This window comes from Hemiscyllium ocellatum, chromosome X (assembly GCF_020745735.1).
Source record: "Hemiscyllium ocellatum isolate sHemOce1 chromosome X, sHemOce1.pat.X.cur, whole genome shotgun sequence".
In the NCBI taxonomy this organism is placed as follows: domain Eukaryota; kingdom Metazoa; phylum Chordata; class Chondrichthyes; order Orectolobiformes; family Hemiscylliidae; genus Hemiscyllium; species Hemiscyllium ocellatum.
This window is the reverse complement of record NC_083453.1, coordinates 22760986-22783717: the sequence shown is the minus strand read 5'-3', so window position 1 is coordinate 22783717 and position 22732 is coordinate 22760986. Positions and strand designations below refer to the sequence as shown.

Sequence of the window (22732 nt, the reverse complement as noted above, 5' to 3'; positions counted from 1 at the left end):
GCATTTTATGGATTTATTCAGTAAAAAGATTGAGGTCAATCAATTTGTAATTTTTCAAGCAGCTCTGAATTAATAGTACAGACAAAGCAGATATTTCTCCTCTCACAATATCAACTCCTGCTCATTGTAAATTTTGCTTTTTTTGTTTACAACAGATAATTTTCTGTTTCCATCTTGTTCAAAATCTTATTTCTGATATTTGAATTTTTAGGAAGTGGGAAAACATAGGAATAACTTCTATTTCAAACTGAGTGATTTGATTGGTGCTTTTTAAACTGATCATTGGTAGATTCTTCCAACTAGTCATTCAATATTGGTTATCTACACACGTGTTATGATCCCAAGCTGATGTTATTACCAGACAAGTCAGACCCCAGACAAGAACCTGGCTTGATAAATCATATTTTGATTTGTTTTAGCATTAACAAAGAGGTCTCTCACTGAAACATAAACACGCAATGCTGCAAATCATGTTTCAACAACAAAAAAAGTTGATTAACAAAAGATAAAATAGAATAAACCAAACCATCTACTTATAATACAAAATCAAAGCTGTTTTAAACACATAATAAAAGTATAATTGCAAAACATTCCTTTTATAATTTGAAAAGAAAAAAAAATGGCTTTTGTACAGTACCCAAAATTTACCTCTGGTCCAGTACCCAAAGTATCACGAGTACAATACTCACACCAGAATCCCTGTATCTAGCACCTTGGTGGAAAGTACTATATGCCTGAGATTATAGGATTTTATTACAACCCTTCTGGTCTGGGACTAGCACTTACTCATCACTGTAATGTAACTAGCTCACTATATATTCTTCTCTCTTCAGGGGCACTAATCTACACAGTCTAGTCCAAGGATTTGACAGGACTGCTCAAAATTCAAAAGTGAAACCAAAAGTCTCTCTCTCTAAGCTATGGGCACCACATTATGAAAAAGTTCCAGCTGTTTCTAAAAAATTGCACGGTCATTTTATCTAGCTTGTTGCATCACGAAACATTGTAAACAAAACAAAATCCATTAGTGGTGCATATAAACCTATTCACTCTAAAAGGAGACAGTGAGGACTGCAGATGCTGGAGGTCAGAGTTGAAGAAGAGTGTGGTGCTGGAAAAGCACAGCTGGTCAGGCAGCATCCGAGGAGCAGGAGAAGTTGGCATTTTGAAATGAAGAGCTTATGCTCGAAACATCGACTCTCCTGCTCCTCAGATGCTGCCTGACCAGCTGCGCTTTTCCAGCACCACACTCTTTAGGCAGACCTCAAAAACTGTTTAAAAGAAATCACCACAACTACAGAAGTATGTACAAGTTAATTACTAATTCAGGTTACTAACTCAAAACCAAACTCAAACTTATGCTCTCGCCCTTCATAATTTCTCCAATGGTTTTCTGGCTACTATCCTTGCCTCTGATTTAGATGCTCTGCAGTTCTTTGATTCTAATTTAATGCAAGTTAAATCAAAAAATAAAAACAACAACAAGCATTATAAAAAGCCAGTGACTAATAGGAAATTTCCACCATATTATTAGAAACTCTCCCATAACGTGGTCATGAGAAGACAACCTTCAGGTGGAGAGATAATTGGATCAGGAAGCACAGGTGTAATTTAGCTCGCATCCTAAAATAATAATTATCATTTCTATATAATACTTTGATTTCTCATTCTATGTAGCTTAATGGCAAAGCAGTGGCAATTTGGAAATGCGACAGTCTGTTGGTTCTTTGGATTTTCTCCACAGTATAAGCTGAAAAGCTTGGAGACTCTGAACTGAGGCATTAAAATGTGGGCACAGGTAGGAAAGTGTAATCACTGTATGTTAAGCTTTTATGCAGAGCTTTCATTGTAAATATAGGCACATGAATTTATAAATACGACAAGATGACAGACGTGCAAACAAGACTTTTCAAAATATTACAGATAGTAAGTAATTTTGAGACAGCTACACTTCAGGGTTTACCATATCTGTAAAATTTGTATCACCCTTGAACAAAGTACAAAGAATAATACAAGTACTTTACTGTTAATACATTTTGACTTTAAAGAGACCCTGGAAATCTTACAAGTAGTTACTAACCTATTGAGAAAATTGACCTTGTAGGGGCTATGTGAGCCAAATGACCACTGAGTTGTACTATTCTATGATTTGAACTCAGAATGAACTCAATGGGAATAAGCTTGTAAGTGTATGTCCTGTTACAGTAAACAAACTTTGTGGCTGTAAAGAGAGTGCAGCAGAGTGCAACATGCTATACAACACTTATAATACATATTCTAACTCGCAACAAGAAATGCCTCAAGAAACCAGATTGATCAATATGAAGCTTTGAGAACATCTATCATACTCCAGACATCATGCTTCAATGTGTCAAAAGTATAAGGATATCCTGAACTGCAAGGGAAAAGGTAAGGCAATTTCTGAGACCCATTATTCTCTATGCATTACTCACCAGCATTTTTCATATCAGGATACTGCAAAGTGAAAAGCAGACTCGAAGCAACCCGAACAGTTTCTTTTCCACAGCGACAAGTGCTACAATTCTCAACTTCACAACCAAACAACTTCCCAATCACAGATTCACCAGAAGATCCAAATGTACTGAAATTAAAAAGTGATAAGATTTCAGAGTATTGCTTTTTAAATAGAATGGTATATACAGTCACTTCTTCAATATGATTGCTGTGTTCTTGTTCAATTCCACGTGAGAGAAAAATCACACTTTAGAAATGGCAATATCATGTTACAGCCAACACACGTTTTAAAAGTTCACGCTTTAGAAACAGCATCCCCAATTTGTCAATCACATTACAGCGAATTCGCATTGACAAAATGTGCGTTATAGCAGAACGACCTGTATTCTACTTCGTACAAATAGCAATTAGGCTCTTGCGTTTACTTTAACCATGCATCATGTAAAAGCTGGCCTCCCTATGCACACACAAAATGGGGTTGAAATTTAGAACTCACCCAAACAAAGGATGGAAATAGAAACATGAAACCTAGAGAAATCACACTTTGGTGCTGAGACACTTGCACTACAAAGTCTATATCACTTATCACAGAAACGATCAACAGCCCACTAGATAAAACAAATTATGAAACAGCATTTTTGTTCAGAAACAGCTGCTTTAATGTTACAATTGTGGAGAACCTCAAACAGATTTGCAAGAGTGTCATTAACCTTTAGTAGCACATTATTGCATATTTCCTGTTCTGTACAAGAATTAATAAATGTGTACAAATTCTAGTTTAATCCACATTACCTCCCCATAACATTTCGATAGGCCTGTGGGCCCTCCTGCTCCTGTGTCTCCTGGTGTAGTTGTGTCAATATAAATCGATTCCAGCTCTGTATGAGACGGCCCAAATTCACCTTCCCAGTTGCTTCATCAGAATCAGCCAAGATTAATCCCAAAGCTGATGCTTCTGGAATAGTTCGGAAAGCACGAAGGAAATTGCTGGCCTAACAGAGTAAAAGGAAAAAAGAAAAAAAAACAGGATGTTGCTTTTCTCCTAATTTTCATCCATCCAGAGCTTAAAAGTAGAACGTGCTAGTTTCAGAAGAAATAGGTGACTCTATAGATGTACACAAGCTGAATTCCATGTGGTTCTCTTTCCTTCAAGATAAGCCATGACAGTAACATAAAGGAAAATAGGCTTAAAGTGCTGGAATTCTACTAAAGGGCTCAATTACCTAATCTGAGATGTTTACACCTAAAATATGTATTTTTCGATTCTCTTCAAGATGCAGACAGATCCTCTGCATGTTTCCAGTACGTTTAAATCTGGGTAAGTTGACATAAGTTTAAAAAATATTAGATGCCATAATCAAAGGTTTCTGGATTAATGGATGAACCATGATGGAATGAAAAGGTTTCTTGATGTTGTAGAGCTGGGTCTATCGCCACCTGCTGGTATGTGCAAGCAGAGCATTTACCTTTTTAAGATAGTTGGATTTTTGTTAAGTAACAGTCATGCATCCCTTGTCTGCAGGATTCCAGATTACTCAGACCCCTTGGCATCATGGTAGCCCACAAACCTACCAACACACTTAAACAGTGACTAATTAACGAAAAGGATCCATTAGATACTACCAGCAAAACTAATGTCATTTACAAAACATTAGCCGCCAAAAGACACTACCCACTATAACTAGTTTCTATACATACAGACAAAGCAGGGCACCACTTTGACTGGGACAACATACACATCCTAGGACAGGTGAAACAAAGAACACACAAGCATTTTTAGAGGTATGGCATTCTAACTGGAACTCCATCAATAAACACATCGATTTAGACCCTATCTACCTTACCTTGAAAAGAAGAAAAACTGGAAATGATATCACCCACCTTAAGAAACCAAAACCTATAAATAAGAGAGGTGGGACATAGCACCAAGGCTTCATCGGAGAGTCTCACTGATGTTGTTATTTGGTATGGTGATGAAACGTCTGAAAACAAACCTTCCAGCTCAGTGAGCTAACTTACATCCTTATCATCAACCTCACCTATAAATATTCTCAAACATCGTTAACTTATAAGCATTTTCATGATTGCTTTCCTTATTTGTTTAAATATATTACAAAATGTTTTCTGGTTTTGGTCAGCCATTCATCAAGAATGTACAAAAAAAATCCCCATACAGAAGTGTCTCCAAAGCAAACTACTCAAAGCCACACAACAGTTTCCTTCCCTAATAAGTGCACGCTCTCCCCTTACTGGGACATAATACCCCACTTCCGAAATTCACAGATTGGCAAGAGTCAAAAGATTAGGGTGTGTCAAGTCTGCACCAAGTTACTGCTGGGAGTTTAACCATACAAGACTGCACTGCAGTACATGCTTCCAGCTTGTGCTACATTAGGACTCTTGTTAAGACTGTTTTTTTGAAAAAAGGGTGTGCTCATCTTGTTTGTGAAGATTTTGCTACATTGCAGACCACTTCTCTTGGGAAAACACTGCAGCTGACCATCCCTTGGTTCAACATTTTTGGAGGACCACATACACCAAAGTCACAATATCTGACACACCCAAAGAAAGTATAGAGGCAATGCAGGTGCAGAAACTCACCCAAACACTAAACAACATAAATTGCCAGTTTTGCCGACATCCATGGATATCACACATTAGAACCTTCAGTCAACGGAGGACCCAAAGATGATGAAGAAGCCATTGCAGTGCTGAGGCTTCAATACTTTTACAATTATTTACATGACTTGGATGAAGGGGCCAAATGTACAGTTGCTAATTTGCTGATGCCACAAAGATAGGCATGAAACTAAGTTGTGAAGAGGATATAAAAAGGCTACCAACAGTGAGTGGATAAAGTGGCAAATGGAATATAATGTGGAAAATGTAAAGCTGTCCCTTTGGCAGGAAAAATTTTTAAAAAAACATATGATCTAAACTGTGACAGATTGCAGAGCTCTGAGATGCAGAGGATCCAAGTGCATGAATCACAATGGTTTGTATGAAGGTACATTAAGTAATTCAGAAACCTAGCAGAATGTTAGTGTTTACTACAAGGAAATTGAATATGAAAGTAAGTATGAAGTTTATGTTTCAATTATACACAGTATACTGATGAGCGCACATCTGGAATACTGTAAATAATATATAAATCTCCTTATTTAAGAAAGGATGTAAATATGTTGGAAGGAGTTCAGGTAACGTTTGCTAGACGAATGCCTGAAATTGGCAAGCTGTCTTATGAGGAAATATTGGACAGCCTAGGCTCATAATCCCTTGGTATTAGGAAGAATAAGAAACACCTTAATACAAGATTTTGAGGGTTCTCAAGGGTGGATGTGGTGATATTTCTGCTTATGGCAGAACTTAGAACGAGGGGTCACGGTTTAAAAATAAGGAGTTGCCCACTTAAGATGAGTTTTTTTCTCTTTTAGATGACGGAGTCTTTGGAACTCTCTTCTTCAAAAAGTGGCACAACTGGAGTCTTTGAATATTTTTAGGCAGAGATTAATAGATGTTTGATACACAATGAGTTGAAACGTTAGTCGGTGGGAATGTGAGTAAGTAGTTCAGCCATGATCTTACCAAATGGCAGAGCAGGCAATGGGCTACATGGCTCTAATTCGCACATTCATATATAAAGTCTGGACATAAACAATGAGAATTCAACTGCTATAATGGGACCAATAGATTCCTGGCTATATCGTGACGAAAAGAAGAATTCCAGCCATATAAATCCGTTTTCTATTAAGAAGCCAGGTAGCTGGTTAATCATGAACTGCAGCCAAGGATACTGCAGGCCCTTCAGACTCACATATCAGATTATCAAATTCACTGAAGTTCTGATCTTCCACTGCTGTATCACCTTGGAGGCAACTCCCAAAACAACATACAAAAAAAATCAATGGACTAAGAAAAAAAATTACAGAACAATGCACAATAACTCCACTGTAAAACTGCAGATGGTGCTGTTGAGTTTAATAGCAAACTCAGCGCCATCATTGTTTGCAAAGTGGTTTTTAGAATTAACAATTATGCAACTGTAATGTGAAATATAATAGCTGCAAATAACATATAGTATAGAATATGGGAAGAAATCTTAACCAGAAGATTAGTCGCATGCTCAAGTCACAATTGTTGAAAGTTTGTGAATACCTTGTGAAATATGAAAGAAAATTCATTCATCGTAGAATGCTTTAAGCTGAGTTTGGAACACAACTTGCAGTAAAAATGATAACAATAATGCCAAAATATGGTCACGTTGTATTGCACAATGCGACAAGACAAAATAGATAACTATCTTGCTACTTCCAATCACAAAATAAATGTTTTCCTGAGCTGAGAAGTTTGACGTTTCACCATAGGCACAGGTATAGAAGGAAATCTAGAGAAAATAATTTTTCTACTGGTCTGTGTTTGTTCTAAAGAAGCTCGATGGTAATGGCCCACAATTGTTTGAGCCATTCTCATATCTGCAGCCACCTACAGGTCAGACAGGAAAGAAAATAAGAGACTAACATTGTTCTAAAATGAAATTTGATTGCAAAGATCATATAGAAACAGTGGCAGTCTGTTTTTAAAAATTGAAAACATTAAGCAAACCATATAGCATCTGAAAAGTTACCATTTATTGAGTGAGACCCTTCAACAAATTGCAAAATATTAAGTTACTATTATCTTCTGGCCATTGATTAATGCTATTTTCCATTTTAACTGCAGAACGTGGCTGTGGTTGGGTATTTCACTTTTAAAGCCAATAAGACATTTACTAAATTCACAAACATGCAGTGTCAAAAAAAATACTTCATTGAATCAGAACAGAAATATCACACATGAGTATACACTTCCAGAATTACTCACACTACTTGTCTGCGGGTTGTGTCACTAGATGTCACAAACAAACGTCGTTCCAAAACTTATTCTCCCATGTTAATTAAATCATGTATTTCAGAACTATAATGCCAGTGCAACATTAAACTATGTCTAACCAATATATTTGTAACAGGACTTCATCATTAAAAACTTTCAAACATTTTAATCATAAACTATTTAAAATATATTTAGTTAACATGGTGGTCAGGTACAGAAATATAGTCACACAAGACTGCAGAGATTTTTGAAACAAAAGAACAGGCATTTGCAAACCAAATAAATAAAATCTAAACCAAATATAGAACACAGTCTTAAACATCTTAAAACATGCAGCAAAAAAAGTTTCAACCGGTTTCTTGATACTACTCATTATAGAGATTAAAACCTGAAGAAATTATTCCTCTACTCCAAATCAAAGTTTTACTTAACGAATTCTCCCCAGTTTCAGATCTGTGAACTTCTTCTTTCGTAAATACTCACAAAACTGAGCTTAAACTTACTCCACATTTAACAACCTTCAGATTTTCTAAGCAAAGCAAACTAGATTGAACGTTTCAGAGACTAAATTTTCTATTGATTTGGTGCTCTCCCTGAACTGTCCTATGTTTCTTTCTAGGAAAGCAGGTACATTTGTTTCTGACCCCAGTCAGATTTCCTCCGAACTCAATAGCTAAAGTCTTTTCTCCAGGGTAGGGGAGTCCAAAACTAGTTTTAAACACAGGTTTAAAGTGAGAAGGGAAAGATTTAAAAGAGACTGAAGTGACAACGTTTTCACACATAGGGTGGTGTATGTATGGAATGAATTGTCAGAGGAAGTGGTGGAGGCTGGTACAATTAAAACGTTTCAAAGGCATCTGGATAAGTACATGAATAGGAAGGATTGAGGAATATGGGTCAAATGCTAGAAAATGGGGCTAGATTAATTTAGGATATCTGGTCGGCATGGATGAGTTGGACCAACGGGTCTGTTTCCATACTGTACAGCTCTATGATTCTATGCTGCAAAAATTTTCAATCTCTGGATTGTTCTAAACTCGAATCAATTCTGTATTATTTTGAATTAGAAACAAGCTAATTACCTTCAATGGTTACTCTACCTTTCGTAATCCATCACAGTATAAACATCTTACTTCATTAACACTCCAGAGGTTTGCAATCACCTGCTCTCTGGCAATGTACTTGATGAGGTCACTGTTTCAGAAGGAAGTTGACCTTGTTTATTTTTGTTTTTAAATTTCACATAAGTAACCACAATAATATCCAACCTATATGCCACTATTGTGAAATCCATGCTCAAAAAATGATTAGATTTCCAACCTCATTCCCAAAAACAGTCCTGAAGAACCACACTACGCTCGAAACTAACTCTGTTTCTCTCTCCATAGATGCTGCCATAGCTGTTGTTTGTTTCTAAAAATCTACATATGCTTATATCTTTCACCACAGAAGGAAAAGATTTAAGCGAAGAGAAAAACGTGTGGCTCAGACTTAGTTTTTGTGTTCTGACTCTTCTGAAAACAAACAAAAAGCACTTGCCTGTTGTTTCTAGAGACACTGACAATTTCAAAGTGCTTATAGTAGTTTCTGTTTAAGATTTTCAACATTTGTAGTTTTTTTGCTGATTATTTAAAATATGCAAAAAGTGGACAGCAACTCTGATTAACAAGGTACATTTGGAACAACCAAAAACATAGGTGGTATGCACAAAGACCTAACCCAAGTGGACACAAGTAACATTCCCTCTAAGGTATACAACCTCAAAGTGCCTACACAGGCCTCTTTAACTCACCATCCCTGACAGATCTTTTTTAAAAATTCAAGGTTGGACACTTAAATTGCCTACCTACCCAAAAAATATTTGAGGGAACATTAGAGACGCAAAAAAATCCATCTTACAAGAGCTAGACTGGCTCAGTAATCATTTACCTGGCATGGGTCACCTCTCGAAAGATCAAACATGTGAAATAGGAATCCAAGTTCACAGCCCAAGCAAAATTCCTTCTGACACAGATGATTCTGAACATGGCAGCGGATGGGCTCCAGCAGATACAGCACCTATAACAGATGAAGAGTGACAGACAAAAAGAAAATGCACATATCAACATATTGAAATTTGAGGTAAATCATGAAAATATCACAGAGAGCTATCTTAAAATTGTAAATCACGCAGCATGACGGATACTGTTTCCAAGAAATGGAAGAATTTCCATATCAGGTATTCATAGTTTCATTAGGTACTCCCAAATTAGATACAGAGAAAAGTGCCCCTACCCTGTCCAAACAGTATGCCCTATCCCCACAAGTATGGCAGAATTTTTCTTCTTTTTTAACCTTTAGAAATCAGACTGACAAACTAATCTTTTTTTTTAAAATAGGACATTTTGATTTTGTTGGTCTGGACCCAAGGCCAGAAGAAATTGGACTGAGATGGCCAAAATCATTTCACTTAGATCCCTCACAATTTGGCCAAGAATTAAATAGTAAACCACATGGTATCATCTTCTCCTAGAATTGATCAATAATTTGGTCTCTGGCTTGCCTGTCTAATATACAACCATCTACCAAGATGTATCTTGGTGTGGTTCTGGTTAATTAACCTGATTTCCCATTTTCTTCCTGCATGTGCGGCAACAGCTAGACTTTGTTTACTCCCTAATCACTTTCAGCTCCCCATCGAGAATTGGGAAATAGTAGTGGAGTAGGAAATCATGGGCACAAAACCAGATCTGTCCTTTTTAACTTGTTACACTTGTTCCATAGAACCAGGCCATCAATTCACAGTAAACAAATGGGGTTTGAAATCATTTTTAAAGATGCATTCCGTATCTAATGTAATAAAGACATGATAGAGTGTAGTTTCCTTTGCTAATTCCAATCTCAAGCTGTTTAGTAATTTAATCAACAATTTTCCTCCATGTCCATGAGGAAATATTTGGGTTCCACTGAAAACATTTCTTCCTTCTTGCAAATTATGCAGCTATGAGGAAGTCGGTGTTGGGACAAATCCATATTTTACTAATATATACACAGTAAGGTGAAAGCACAACTGCACTAGACATAACATTTATTTAGAGTCAAAAAGTATGGTGTTAGAAAAGCACAGCAGGTCAGGCAGCATCCAAGGAAGAGGGTCGAATGCCCGAAACATCGACTCTCCTGCTCCTCGAATGCTGCCTGACCTGTTGTGCTTTGCCAGTACCACACATTTTGACTCTGATCTGCAGTCCTCACTTTCTCCATAACATTCATTTACACCAGCGAAGAAAGAAGCACTCTGTCCAAAGAAACAAAATTTAAGTTACTTGTCTTGAAGTTAACCTAAAAAAAACTAAAGCTAGAAGTAACGACAGTTTGAATTCAAATATTCCCCATTCTGCACATTAAACAAGACGAGTTATCACTTGCATGGTCACACATGTACACAACATTCTTAAAATCATATTTCTTGAATTAGACAAAGAGAGTATCAACATATGGTACAACAGGATGATAGGATGCAAGATCAGTTCCTTACTTGCTAAAATCAAGGGTTTGGTTTATAGCTCAGTTGATTGAATGGCTGGATTGTGATGTAGAGTGACACCACCAGCATGATTTTAATTCCTGCACCAGCTGAGGTTACCATGAAGGATTCTCCTTCTCAACCTCTCCTCTCACCTGATGTGTGGTGGTCCTCCGGTTAAATCACCATTCGTGATCTGTCTCTAATAAGGCAGCAGCCCTACTGTCTGGTAAGACTATGACAACTTTTACAGTTTTACCTTGATTTATATTTGCTAATTTTGTAGATTTCAATTAACTTAAAACCAGAAGGTGATAAAAGAAAAAAGTGTGGATAATGATAAGGTAAATGAGAGATTGGAAGAGTGTCCCTGACCTGAATCATACAGTTGCAGTAAGCATTGGGAATGTGTGGCTCCAGACCTGCAAACAGCGTCTTGTTGTAGTGTTTGAAATCAAAGTCTTCTAAACCAAGTTTTGAGTATTTTATAGTAACCTAAACAGAAACATGTACAATTAATCAAATTGCTGAACAATTTAGGCAGAGATCAAATATTTCACGTAATTCACCATTAAACTGATATTTTAAACAAAAGAAAAACAAGCAATTGCATGTTTTTGGTGTAAAAGATGTAGACCCAAAGGCTTGGTACAAATTTCAAGATTAACAAAAGGTCTAAAGTTCTAGTTTAACTTGAGGATACAACCAACACCTCCAGAAATACTCGCTCCCTTACAAAACTCAAAATTCAGGGCAATCTCCCTCAATGACCCATACCCTCTCCTGTGAGCTTCTGTTCAAGAAGATTTTAAGACTACAATCTTCTTGCTCCAGGCTAGAAAGCATACAAAACAATATCATCAAATACGAGTTGAAAATGTGTTGCTGGAAAAGCTCAGCAGGTCAGGCAGCATCCAAGGAGCAGGAGAATCGACGCTTCGGGCATGAGCCCTTCTTCAGGAATGAGGAAAGTGTGCCAAGCAGGCTAACATCAAAGGTAGGGAGGAGGGACTTGGGGGAGGGGTGTTGGAAATGCGATAGGTGGAAGGAGGTTAAGGTGAGGGTGATAGGCCGAAGTGGGGGTGGGGGTGGAGGTGGAGAGGTCAGGAAGTAGATTGCAGGTTAGGAAGGTGGTGCTGAGTTCAAGGGTTGGGACTGAGACAAGGTGGGGGGAGGGGAAATGAGGAAACTGGAGAAATCTGAGTTCATCCCTTGTGGTCCTGTCCCCCTTAGTCCAAGAACTCACCACGTACGTTCGGGACCCACGCCCTCCACCTCCTCCATGATTTTCGCTTCCCCGATCTCCAACGCCTGATCTTCACCATGGACATCCAGTCCCTGTACACCTCCATCCCCCATCACGAAGGACTCAAAGCCCTCCGCTTCTTCCTTTCCCGCCGTACCAACCAGTACCCTTCCACTGACACCCTGCTTCGACTGACTGACTGAACTCACCCTGAACAACTTCTCTTTCCAAATCCTCCCACTTCCTCCAAACCAAAGGAGTTGCCATGGGCACCAGCATGGGCCCCAGCTATGCCTGACTCTTCGTAGGATATGTGGAACAGTCCATCTTCCACAGCTACACTGGCACCACCCCCCACCTTTTCCTCCGCCACATCGATGACTGTATCGGCGCTGCCTCGTGCTCCCACGAGGAGGTTGAACAGTTCATTCACTTTACCAACACCTTCCATCCCGACCTCAAATTCACCTGGACTGTCTCAGACTCCTCCCTCCCCTTCCTAGACCTTTCCATTTCTATCTCAGGCGACTGAATCAACATGGACATTTACTATAAACCGACCAACTCCCACAGCTACCTAGATTACACCTCCTCCCACCCTGTCCCCTGTAAAAACGCCATCCTATATTACCAATTCCTCCGTCTCCGCCGCATCTGCTCCCAGGAGGACCAGTTCCAATACCGAACAACCCAGATGGCCTCCTTCTTCAAAGACTGCAATTTTCCCCCAGATGTGGTTGACAATGCTCTCCACCGCATCTCCTCCACTTCCCACTCCTCTGCCCTTGGGCCCCCCACAATCGCTACCAGGACAGAACCCCACCGGTTCTCACCTACCACCCCACCAATCTCCATATACATCGTATCATCCATCGCCATTTCCGCCACCGCCAAACGGACCCCATCACCAGGGATATATTTCCCTCCCCTCCCCGATCAGCGTTCCGAAAAGACCACTCCCTCAGTGACTCCCTCGTCAGGTCCACATCCCCCCACCAACCCAACCTCCACTCCCGGCACCTTCCCCTGCAACCTCAAGAAATGCAAAACTTGCGCCCACACCTCCCCCCTTACTTCCCTCCAAGGCTCCAAGGGATCCTTCCATATCCGCCACAAATTCACCTGCACCTCCACACACATCATTTACTGCATCTGCTGCACCCAATGTGGCCTCCTCTATACTGGGGAGACAGGCCGCCTACTTGCTGAACGTTTCAGAGAACACCTCTGGGACACCCAGATCAACCAACCCAACCACCCCGTGGCTCAACACTTCAACTCCCCCTCCCACCCCACCAAGGACATGCAGGTCCTTGGACTCCTCCATCGCCAGACCATAGCAACATGACGGCTGGAGGAAGAGTGCCTCATCTTCCACCTAGGAACCCTCCAACCACAAGGGATGAACTCAGGTTTCTCCAGTTTCCTCATTTCCCCTCCCCCCCCCCCCCCCCCCCCCCACTGTCTCAGTCCCAATCCTCGAACTCAGCACCACCTTCCTAACCTGCAATCTTCTTCCTGACCTCTCCGCCCCCACCCCCACTCCGGCCTATCACCCTCACCTTAACCTCCTTCCACCTATCGCATTTCCAACACCCCTCCCCCAAGTCCCTACCTTTTATCTTAGCCTGCTGGACACACTTTCCTCATTCCTGAAGAAGGGCTCATGCCTGAAATGTTGATTCTCCTGCTCCTTGGATGCTGCCTGACCTGCTGCGCTTTTCCAGCAACACATTTTCAGCTCTGATCTCCAGCATCTGCAGTCCTCACTTTCTCCTAATATCATCAAATGGGCAAAAATATCATAATGATGTTAAAAGGTAAGGGTAAGTGCCCACAGATTTGTCAAGTAGCAGACTGAACAGCAAACATACTCAAGAGGCAGCTAGATATAGCATTTGGAGTGAGTGGGATCAAAGGTTATGGGGAGAAAGCAGGATTCAGCGACTGGACAATCAACCATAATTGCGATGAATGGCAGAGCAGGCTTGAAGGGCCAAATGGCCTTCTTCTATCTTCTATATTACTATGAAAGAAGCAAAGTAAATTAAGACCAGAGCTGTTCTGCTATTTTGCCCTGGGAAGGCACATTTCAGTTTCTGTCTCCCTGGTGGTGGTGGTGTGGGGGTGAATGAGCACGTTTCAGAAGGATGGAGTTTGGTACAACAGTAAATATGAATTTCAGATAAAAAAATCCAAATAAATAGATTGACAATTTAAATAAGTAACAAATAAAATTACTACTACAAAGTGCAACGCAGTAGAGTCATGCAGCAGCCTGTAATAAGTGGTGTGCCAAAGGGATCAATGCCAGGGCCAAAATTATTTACAATATATGTGAACAAAGTGAATGATGGAAGTAAATGTATTATCACTAAGTTTGTGGATGACACAAAAAGGGGTGGGAAGGCAAGTGGGGCATAGAGCATTTCCAGAGGGATAGAGACACATTAATTGAATGGGCAAAAACCTGACAGATGGAATATAGGAAATTATTGCATGGCAAGTATGGAACATGGGAAAATGTGAGGTAATGCACTTTAGCAAGAGCTGAATATTAGATTAGATTAGATTCTCTACAGTGTGGAAACAGGCCCTTCGGCCCAACCAGTCCACACTGTAACCCACCCAGACCCATTTCCCTCTGACTAATGCACTTAACACTATGGGCAATTTAGCATGGCCAATTCACCTGACCTGCACAGCTTTGGATTGTGAGAGAGGGTGCTTCCACTTGTGAAGAATCTAGGACCAGAGGGCATAATCTCAGAGTAAGGGGCTGGTCATTTAAGATAGAAATGACCAACCCCTTCTTCTCTCTGTAGGCAACGAATCTGTGGAATTCTTTATCACACAAGGCTTAGGTGTTGGGTCGTTAAGAATATTCAAGGCTCATACAGATTTTTAATCAGCAAGGGAATGAAGAGCAATGCTGGTAGGTGTAGGGAATGTTGGATGACTAGAGAAATTGAGACTCTGGTCAAGAAAAGGGAAGGTGCATATGTCAGGTATAGACAACTGGAATTGAGTGAATCCTTCAAGTAGGAGTATATTCAAGAGTGAAATCAGGAGGACAAAAACAGGACATGAGAAAGCATTGGCAAAGAGGGTTAAGGAAAATCCCAAGGAGATTCTACTAATACATTAAGGGCAAAAGAGTAACTTGGGAGAGAATTGGCCCCTTAAAGCAATAAGGCTGTCTATGTATGGAACTGCAAGAGGTAGGTGAGATACTAAACTATTATTGCGCATCAGTATTTACTGTGGAGAAGGATGTAGAAGCTAGAGAATGTGGAAAAATAAATAGTGATACTATTCCCGAAAGTGTCTATATTACAGAGATGGTGGTGCCAGAGGTCTTAAAACACATCAAGGCAGATAATCCCTGGGACCTGATCAGGGGAATCCGAGAACTTTGTGGGAAGCTAAGGACGAGTATGCTGGGTCCCTTGCTAAGATAGTTGCATCATCGATAGCCACGGGAGAGATGCCAGAAGAGTGGAGGGTGGCTAATGTGGTGCAATTATTTAAAGAAAGGCGGTAAGGAAAAGCCAGGGAATTATAGACCAGTGAGTCTGACATCAGTGGTGGTAAGTTGTTGGCGGGAATTCAGAGGGACAGGATTTAGATGTATTTGGAAAGGCAAGGACTGAGTAAGAATAGTCAACATGGCCGTGTGTGGGGGAAATTGTGTCTCTTTAATTTAATTGAGTTTTTTTGAGTGACAAAGAAGATCGAGGACAGAGTGGTAGACATGGAACTTAAGGCGTTCAACGAGGTTCTGCATGGTAGGCTGGTTAGATCAAATGGTATCAGGGGAGCTAACTAATTGGTTACAAAATTGGAGACAAAGGGTGGCGGAAGGTCATTTTTCGGACTGGAGGCTTGTGACCAGTGGTGTGCCACAAGGATCAGTGCTGGGTCCACAGCTTTTTTTATCATTTATATAAATGATTCAGATGTGAACATAGGAATGGTTAGTAAGTTTGCATATGACACCAAAACTGGTAGTGTAGTGGACAGTGAAGGTGGTTACCTCAGAGAACAATGGGATCAGATGGGTCAATGGGCTGATGAATGGCAGATCGAATTTAATTTAGATAAATGGGAGATAAGGCAGGACTTATACACTTAATGGCAGGATCCTGGGCAGTGTTGCCAAAGAGACCTTGGGTGCAAGTTCATAGTTCCTTGGAGTCGCAGGTAGACAGGATAGTGAAGGCAGCATTTGGTACACTTGCCATTATTGGTCATTGCATTGAATATAGGAGTTGGAATGTCATGTTGCAGCTCTACAAAACATGAGTTAGGCTACTTTTGGAATACCTTATTCAATCCTAGTCTCATTGCTATAGGAAGGATATTATTAAACTTGAAAAGGGTTCAGAAAAGATTTACAAGGATGTTGTCAGAGTTGGACGGTTTGAGCTATAGGGAGAGGCTGAATAGACTGGAGCTATTTTCCCTGGAGCATTGGATGACCTTATAGATATTTATAAAATCATGAGGGTTGCGGAGAGGGTGAATAGCCCAGGGTAAGGGAGTCCAAAACTAGAGGGCATAGGTTTAGGGAGAGAGGGGAAAAGTTTAAAAAGGGACCTGAAGGGCAACTTTTTCACACAGAAGGTGGTGAGTGTATGGAATGAACTGCCACAGAAAGTGGTGGAGACAGGTACAATGACAACATTTAAAAGGCATCTGGATGGGTATATATAAATAGGAAAGGTTTAGAGGGATATGGACCAGATGTTGGTAAATGAGGCTAGATTAATTTAGGATATCCGGTCAGCATGGGAGTGTTGGACTAAAGGGTCTGTTTCCATGCTGCACAACTTGATGACTCTGATGCCCCTAAATTTAGCATCAGTTCATATCAGTAGGACCATTGTGAATAAAAATTAGTTAACCTTTTAAAAACATGCCATTTGATATCTTTAGTTGAAGAGTATGGTGCTGGAAAAGCACAGCCAGTCAGGCAGCATCCAATGACCAGCAGAATCGATGTTTTGAGCACAAGCTCTTCATCAGGAATGAGCTCATTCTTGATGAAGGGCTTATGCCTGTAACGTCAATGCTCCTGCTCCTCAGATGCTACCTGACCGACTATGCTTTTCCAGCACCATACTCTTCAACTCTTGTCTCCAGCATCTGCAGTCCTCACTTTCTGCTATTCAATTTCTTTAGTTTTCTTTCACGCTTTGACATTAGGATAGCAATAAATATCAATACAGTATGGATTTTTTGAACATTGTTGGAAAGAGAGCCATGCTGCCAAGGTTCTTCACCTTTCATTCATCAAGACAAACACAAGAAAGCAAAATTTTTTTTAAAATTCACCGTAACTTGTACTATGGGAGAGTAGATGCTGATTGGTTGGCACGTCATGGCTAAGAATGCATAATTTTTTTCACTCTTAGGATGTTGCAGTCAGTACAAAAAGACATTCTGCATATCTCACAAATGAACAATTTTGTGTATGAATTCCACTGCTAGTGAAATGCCAGAATATGTAGGCTGCAGCCCCAGCAATCGGCTAATCAAATCGAACAGCATGCCCCTTTGGCTCTATGTAACAGGCAGAGAACAGACTGTACTCTACCAGGCCACACTGGCAAAATCCAAAAGACAAATTCCTCAATCGGGCAGTATTTGCTGAACAATCCAAATGTATTCTGATAGCTGCATTCACAATCAATTTAAGATAATCAGTTGAGTTTATAATGTGGCTCATTTACACTTGCTAGAGGCAAACACACAGCAAACACTCTACAAATAAAAGGTGTATGGTTCAGCCTTGCACCTTGATTGAATCACCTAAGAGCTTGGGAAGCCTACAGCTCCTGGTTCCTTTTTCCATGGCAATGACTCATCCAATTAGAATCGATTTGGGAGCCAATCAGCACCATTTCCTCCTTTCATGTGAGTTGTAATTGTCTGAAATTTGGCATTCTTGTGCATGTCCTGATGACTGCAAGCTGAAAAGTTTTAATAATGTGTCTCTCTAATCAGCAATATTCAAGTACTATACTATCAAGCGACTGTTATTATGATCTTTGAGTCAGACCTTTCGGTATTTCTTTGGCACCATGTACAGATGAGGCTCTTCCTCCCTTCCAATAGGAGACTCGGGGATTTGATTGTAGCTGTCAAATTCTGCATCCATCTCCTTCAATTTATATGGAACCTACAAACAGGTAACTTACTTCAACAAATAATAAGTCATTCTAAAAAGCAGTGAACTCCACTAATGGTCTAATGAGTAACAGTGATCCCAGTGTACAACCGAAGCTGGACCACATGGAACAGAATAGATCAACTCCAGCAGCAACTCCTGGCTGAGCTGAGTTAGCCGAGCTCAGCTTGGACAGCTGTAACGAGAAGCACGACAATTAATATCTACCAAGAAAAGGAAGGATAAAAATTAAAATTAGGATTAATAATGCAGTAACCTCTGCCACAAAGTGTACTTGTGCAGAACCAGGCACAGCCGTTATGCTTCTGTGGTCAAATAACTTTCCAACCTTCACTGTCAAGCTGCATCCTTGCAGGCTGGCCACTTGGGAGCAGCATCAGTGGGTTGCTGGTTCCCACAGAACCACAAAATCCGAGGTTTCGGAAAATTCACAAAAAGGGATAAAATTTTAAGTGCTGCCTCTGATTTTCAATACCAAGTAGAGTTCTGGATTTTGTTTGCAAATTTAAAAGCCGCACTTTTTCAACAGCAAACATTGGTTTTGTTTGTACCAATTAGGATGTGCCATAAGCTTTGCACTTGATTCCCGTTGTGGCAAACTGGTCTATTTCATTCAAATGCACTAGCAAATGTTTAGGAATTCAAAACAAGTTGAATTGGACTTTCCCCAGTTTCTGCTAGAAGGTTACAAGAGGTTATAGAATGATATATTATGAAATGTATAGTGGCACTCAAACTCAGAGTAATTGCAGAGTTTCCATCTAAGTCTGACCAGAGGTTTGTGGCTTCCTTGCAGGGAAATTCATAGATTGCTGCCTTCATGTGAGTTGTAATTGTCTGAAATTTGGCATTCTTGTGCATGTCCTGATGACTGCAAGCTGAAAAGTTTTAATAATGTGTCTCATTATTCATCTGTCACTACCTGTAACTCCATAATATCTTTGACTAGAAGTCAGTGATCAGGTGGTCTGCCCATCAATACAGCTTCTGAACAAAATGGAAAAGACCCAGAAAGGAGGGAAAGCATAATTTATTAGGGCAATAGTTCTCATACTGTTTTCCAGCATGCCCCAGATGCCAGCAAAAAAACAAATCAGCAACAAAGCAGCACATTAACATTCAGTATATAATTAAAATTTGTGTCTTACAAATTAACATAAAAGATGGAGTTTTTTTTAAAAAAAGTATTTTATTTTTAAAAATATCTTCTCAAGCCCAATGACAACACACAGAGTAATTAGTCTTTTTTACCCCCACAACACACATCACAGGAAGACGACATTTCCCCCATACATATACAAGCTGTAATCTTTTCAATCATTCACCACTCCCGCATGGTCGCCAGCTAACATTCCCCGAGCCTTCCCAATTCCTCACTGCACCTGCATGTGAATAATTGACAAGAACACCCAAGTCCCTCTGTATAGCTACACTTGCTAACCTTTCACTTTGTACCCAAAGTGGATAACCTCTCAAGCCTGTAGACCCGGGTTCAATTCCCGACTCAGGCGACTGACTGTGTGGAGTTTGCACGTTCTCCCCGTGTCTGCGTGGGTTTCCTCCGGGTGCTCCGGTTTCCTCCCACAGTCACAAAGATGTGCGGGTCAGGTGAATTGGCCAAGCTAAATTGCCCGTAGTGTTAGGTAATGGGTAAATGTAGGGGTATGGGTGGGTTGCGCTTCGGCGGGTCGGTGTGGACTTGTTGGGCCGAAGGGCCTGTTTCCACACTGTAAGTCTAATCTAATCTAATCTATGTTCCTGTCAAATCAGTAAGCCTGTCCAAATCCTCCGAACACATTCCTCACAGCACATGTCCCTACATGGCTGTGTATACTCTGCAAATTTGGAAATATTACATTTGGTCCTCACAGTCAAATCAATGAAAAGAATTGTGAACATCTGGGGCCCAAGCACTGATCCTTGCATTGTCCTACTAGTCAATCCTCCAATGTGAAAACAGTCTGTTTATTGTTACTGTTTTCTGTTTGTTAGCCAATTCTTAATTAGTGTCGGTACATTAGCTTCTGTACCATGTGCTTTAATTTTGTTAACCAACCTCCTATTGGGGACTTTATCAAAAGATTTCTGAAAATCCTAGTATGGTAAACTCCCTGATATCAAGCACACGCAGATAACAAAATGTCGGATAATGGAGACTTTGCTCTATACTACATCCATCAACTCCCCTTTATCAATTTTGTTAGTAATAGCCTCACAAAACTCAAAATTTATCAAACACTATTGTCCATTCAGAATCCACATGGGTATCATGATCTGATTGGGCAAAGTGTCCACTTAACATGTCGTTTACAATGGAGTACAGCTTTTCCCTACTACTGATGGGTCAATAGTTTCCTGTTTTATCTCTTGATCCTTTCTTAAATAGTGGGTGACATTTGCAAGCTTTCAGTGCGCAGGAATCATTACAGAATCTCTGGAAATCTTTTCTGAAAAGTTATCATCAATGCTTTAATTATCTCTAAAACCACTTCCTTCAACAGTCTGATCAGGTCACAGGAACATAAATTTCTGCCCCATTAATTTCTCCAGGACTACCTTCTTAACAATATTAATTTCTGTTTAACTCCTCATTCTCCCATTTGACTCTGCAGTCCCCTGAAGAACTGTCACCATCATTTCTTTCTAAAATAGAATACTCGAGTAAAAAATGAGGTCTGCAGATGCTGGAGATCACAGCTGAAAATGTGTTGCTGGTCAAAGCACAGCAGGCCAGGCAGCATCTCAGGAATAGGGATGCTGCCTGGCCTGCTGTGCTTTGACCAGCAACACATTTTCAGCTAAAATAGAATACTGACTGACAAACAATATTCTCAGGGACACCTGCACAACCTACCTGGTTTTTTTTAAGACTGTCTGTTAATCACCCATTCCTTTTCTGCCTGTACACTTCTATTCTACAGTGCAAACACGTTCCTACACATGCAATCCATGTGCTCCTGAGTGACTTCAACTGCTGCTCAAGTTCCGAAAGCCAGGACTCAAGTTTATGTAGCTGGTAACATTTTCCAAAGATGTATTGTCTGAGACACATATGTTCTGTCCATGATGTCACACGTACCCTGCTTGTCCCCATGGACTTGCCATCCCCTAACTCTGAAAACTGTTACCCTTAGATTACCTTTAGCCCTTTTGCTCATTTGCAAGCGGATCATGACTCACAGAACTGTCTGTCCAGAGTCTGTTGTCCATCATCACCATTGCTACCTCAAACGAGGGAAAGCATGCATCCCCAAACTATTTCAGTGACCTCATTGGGGGGGTCATGACCCACCATTTAGGACAACCACCTGATGAAGGAGCAGCACTCCGAAAGCTAGTGCTCCCAAATAAACCTGTTGGACTCCAACTGGTGTTGCGTGATTTTTAACTTTGTACATCCCAGTCCAACACCAGCACCTCCAAATTATGTATTTGAAGTTGTTTTCTCGATGAAAATGGCAATTTTTAAAAAACGCATTTTGAAAAAACAACTTAGAACTGTTTCAATTGTGTAAAACAAAAACATGTTAATGGTGAAGAACACGACATCACATTTTGCTACATTCCTGTACATTAAAAGTGTGCTCCATAGTATGAAAAAACACATCAGTGCCACACATGGTACCCCTCTTCAGTAACCATTATTTTGGTGTAGACCTAAACAGTGAATAACAGCAGATTGTTTCAATCACAAGGGGCATCATAACCAAGCCCAATATTATTTCCTGGTCTCCACACATTTCAGTTGCAACTGCTGGATAGCAAGCAAGCATGGGAACCATCTATAGTCTTCCCCTCTCTATTGAAGCCAACTACTAAGTCTTCACTGCTATTCCAGCTACCTCAGAAAAGACCAGGAAATGAATCAAGTATTTTTTTTAGTATGAATATGGCTAATTGGGGTAGGGTGGATGGGGAATATTCAATTGGAAGGGAGCTTAAAAGTCAAAGAGGTGCAGGGCAGTGAAGAGATGAATAATAAATCCAAGTAACAGGAAGGTGCAGAAAATACAGGCAGAAGAATGCAGCAGAAATTAGAACCAGAATAAATAACAATGGTAAAATTAGAAAGCTTAAGATTCTTTATGCAAATGTATGCAGCATTTGTAACAAGATAAATGAGTTGACGGCACAAACAGAAATAAATGAATGATTTGACAGCTTTAAAGTGATTGCGGGGTGACTAAAACGGGGAACTCAATATTCAAGGATTTTGACTTTCGAAAAGAATAGGAAAAATGGAAAAGGAGGTGGGATAGGGTTGTTAATAAAGAAAGGGTGGTGGCAAGCAGTGATACAGATGCAATGGATTGTGATGTGGAGCCAGTTTGGACAGAAATAAGAAATGGCAAAGGAACAATGTCACAGGTGGCAATCGTCTATAGGCCCCTGAAGAGCTGCTTTAGGACAAAGTATAAATTGAGAAATGATGGAGATGAACAAG

The 22732-nt window shown here is 40.2% G+C and overlaps 1 protein-coding gene across 3 annotated transcripts in view; it reads right to left on the bottom strand.

The window, feature by feature from the left end:
* pan2 (poly(A) specific ribonuclease subunit PAN2) overlaps positions 1–22732 on the bottom strand; it is an 83969-nt gene that overhangs the window by 36615 nt on the left and 24622 nt on the right. For all 3 annotated transcript variants that reach the window (XM_060820967.1, XM_060820965.1, XM_060820966.1), the window contains exons 9-13: positions 18160–18279; positions 11225–11344; positions 9274–9402; positions 3268–3467; positions 2454–2602 (exon numbers count right to left, since the gene is read on the bottom strand). In XM_060820967.1, the coding sequence (XP_060676950.1) occupies positions 2454–2602; positions 3268–3467; positions 9274–9402; positions 11225–11344; positions 18160–18279 (718 nt within the window). The remainder of the gene's footprint in view (positions 1–2453; positions 2603–3267; positions 3468–9273; positions 9403–11224; positions 11345–18159; positions 18280–22732) is intronic.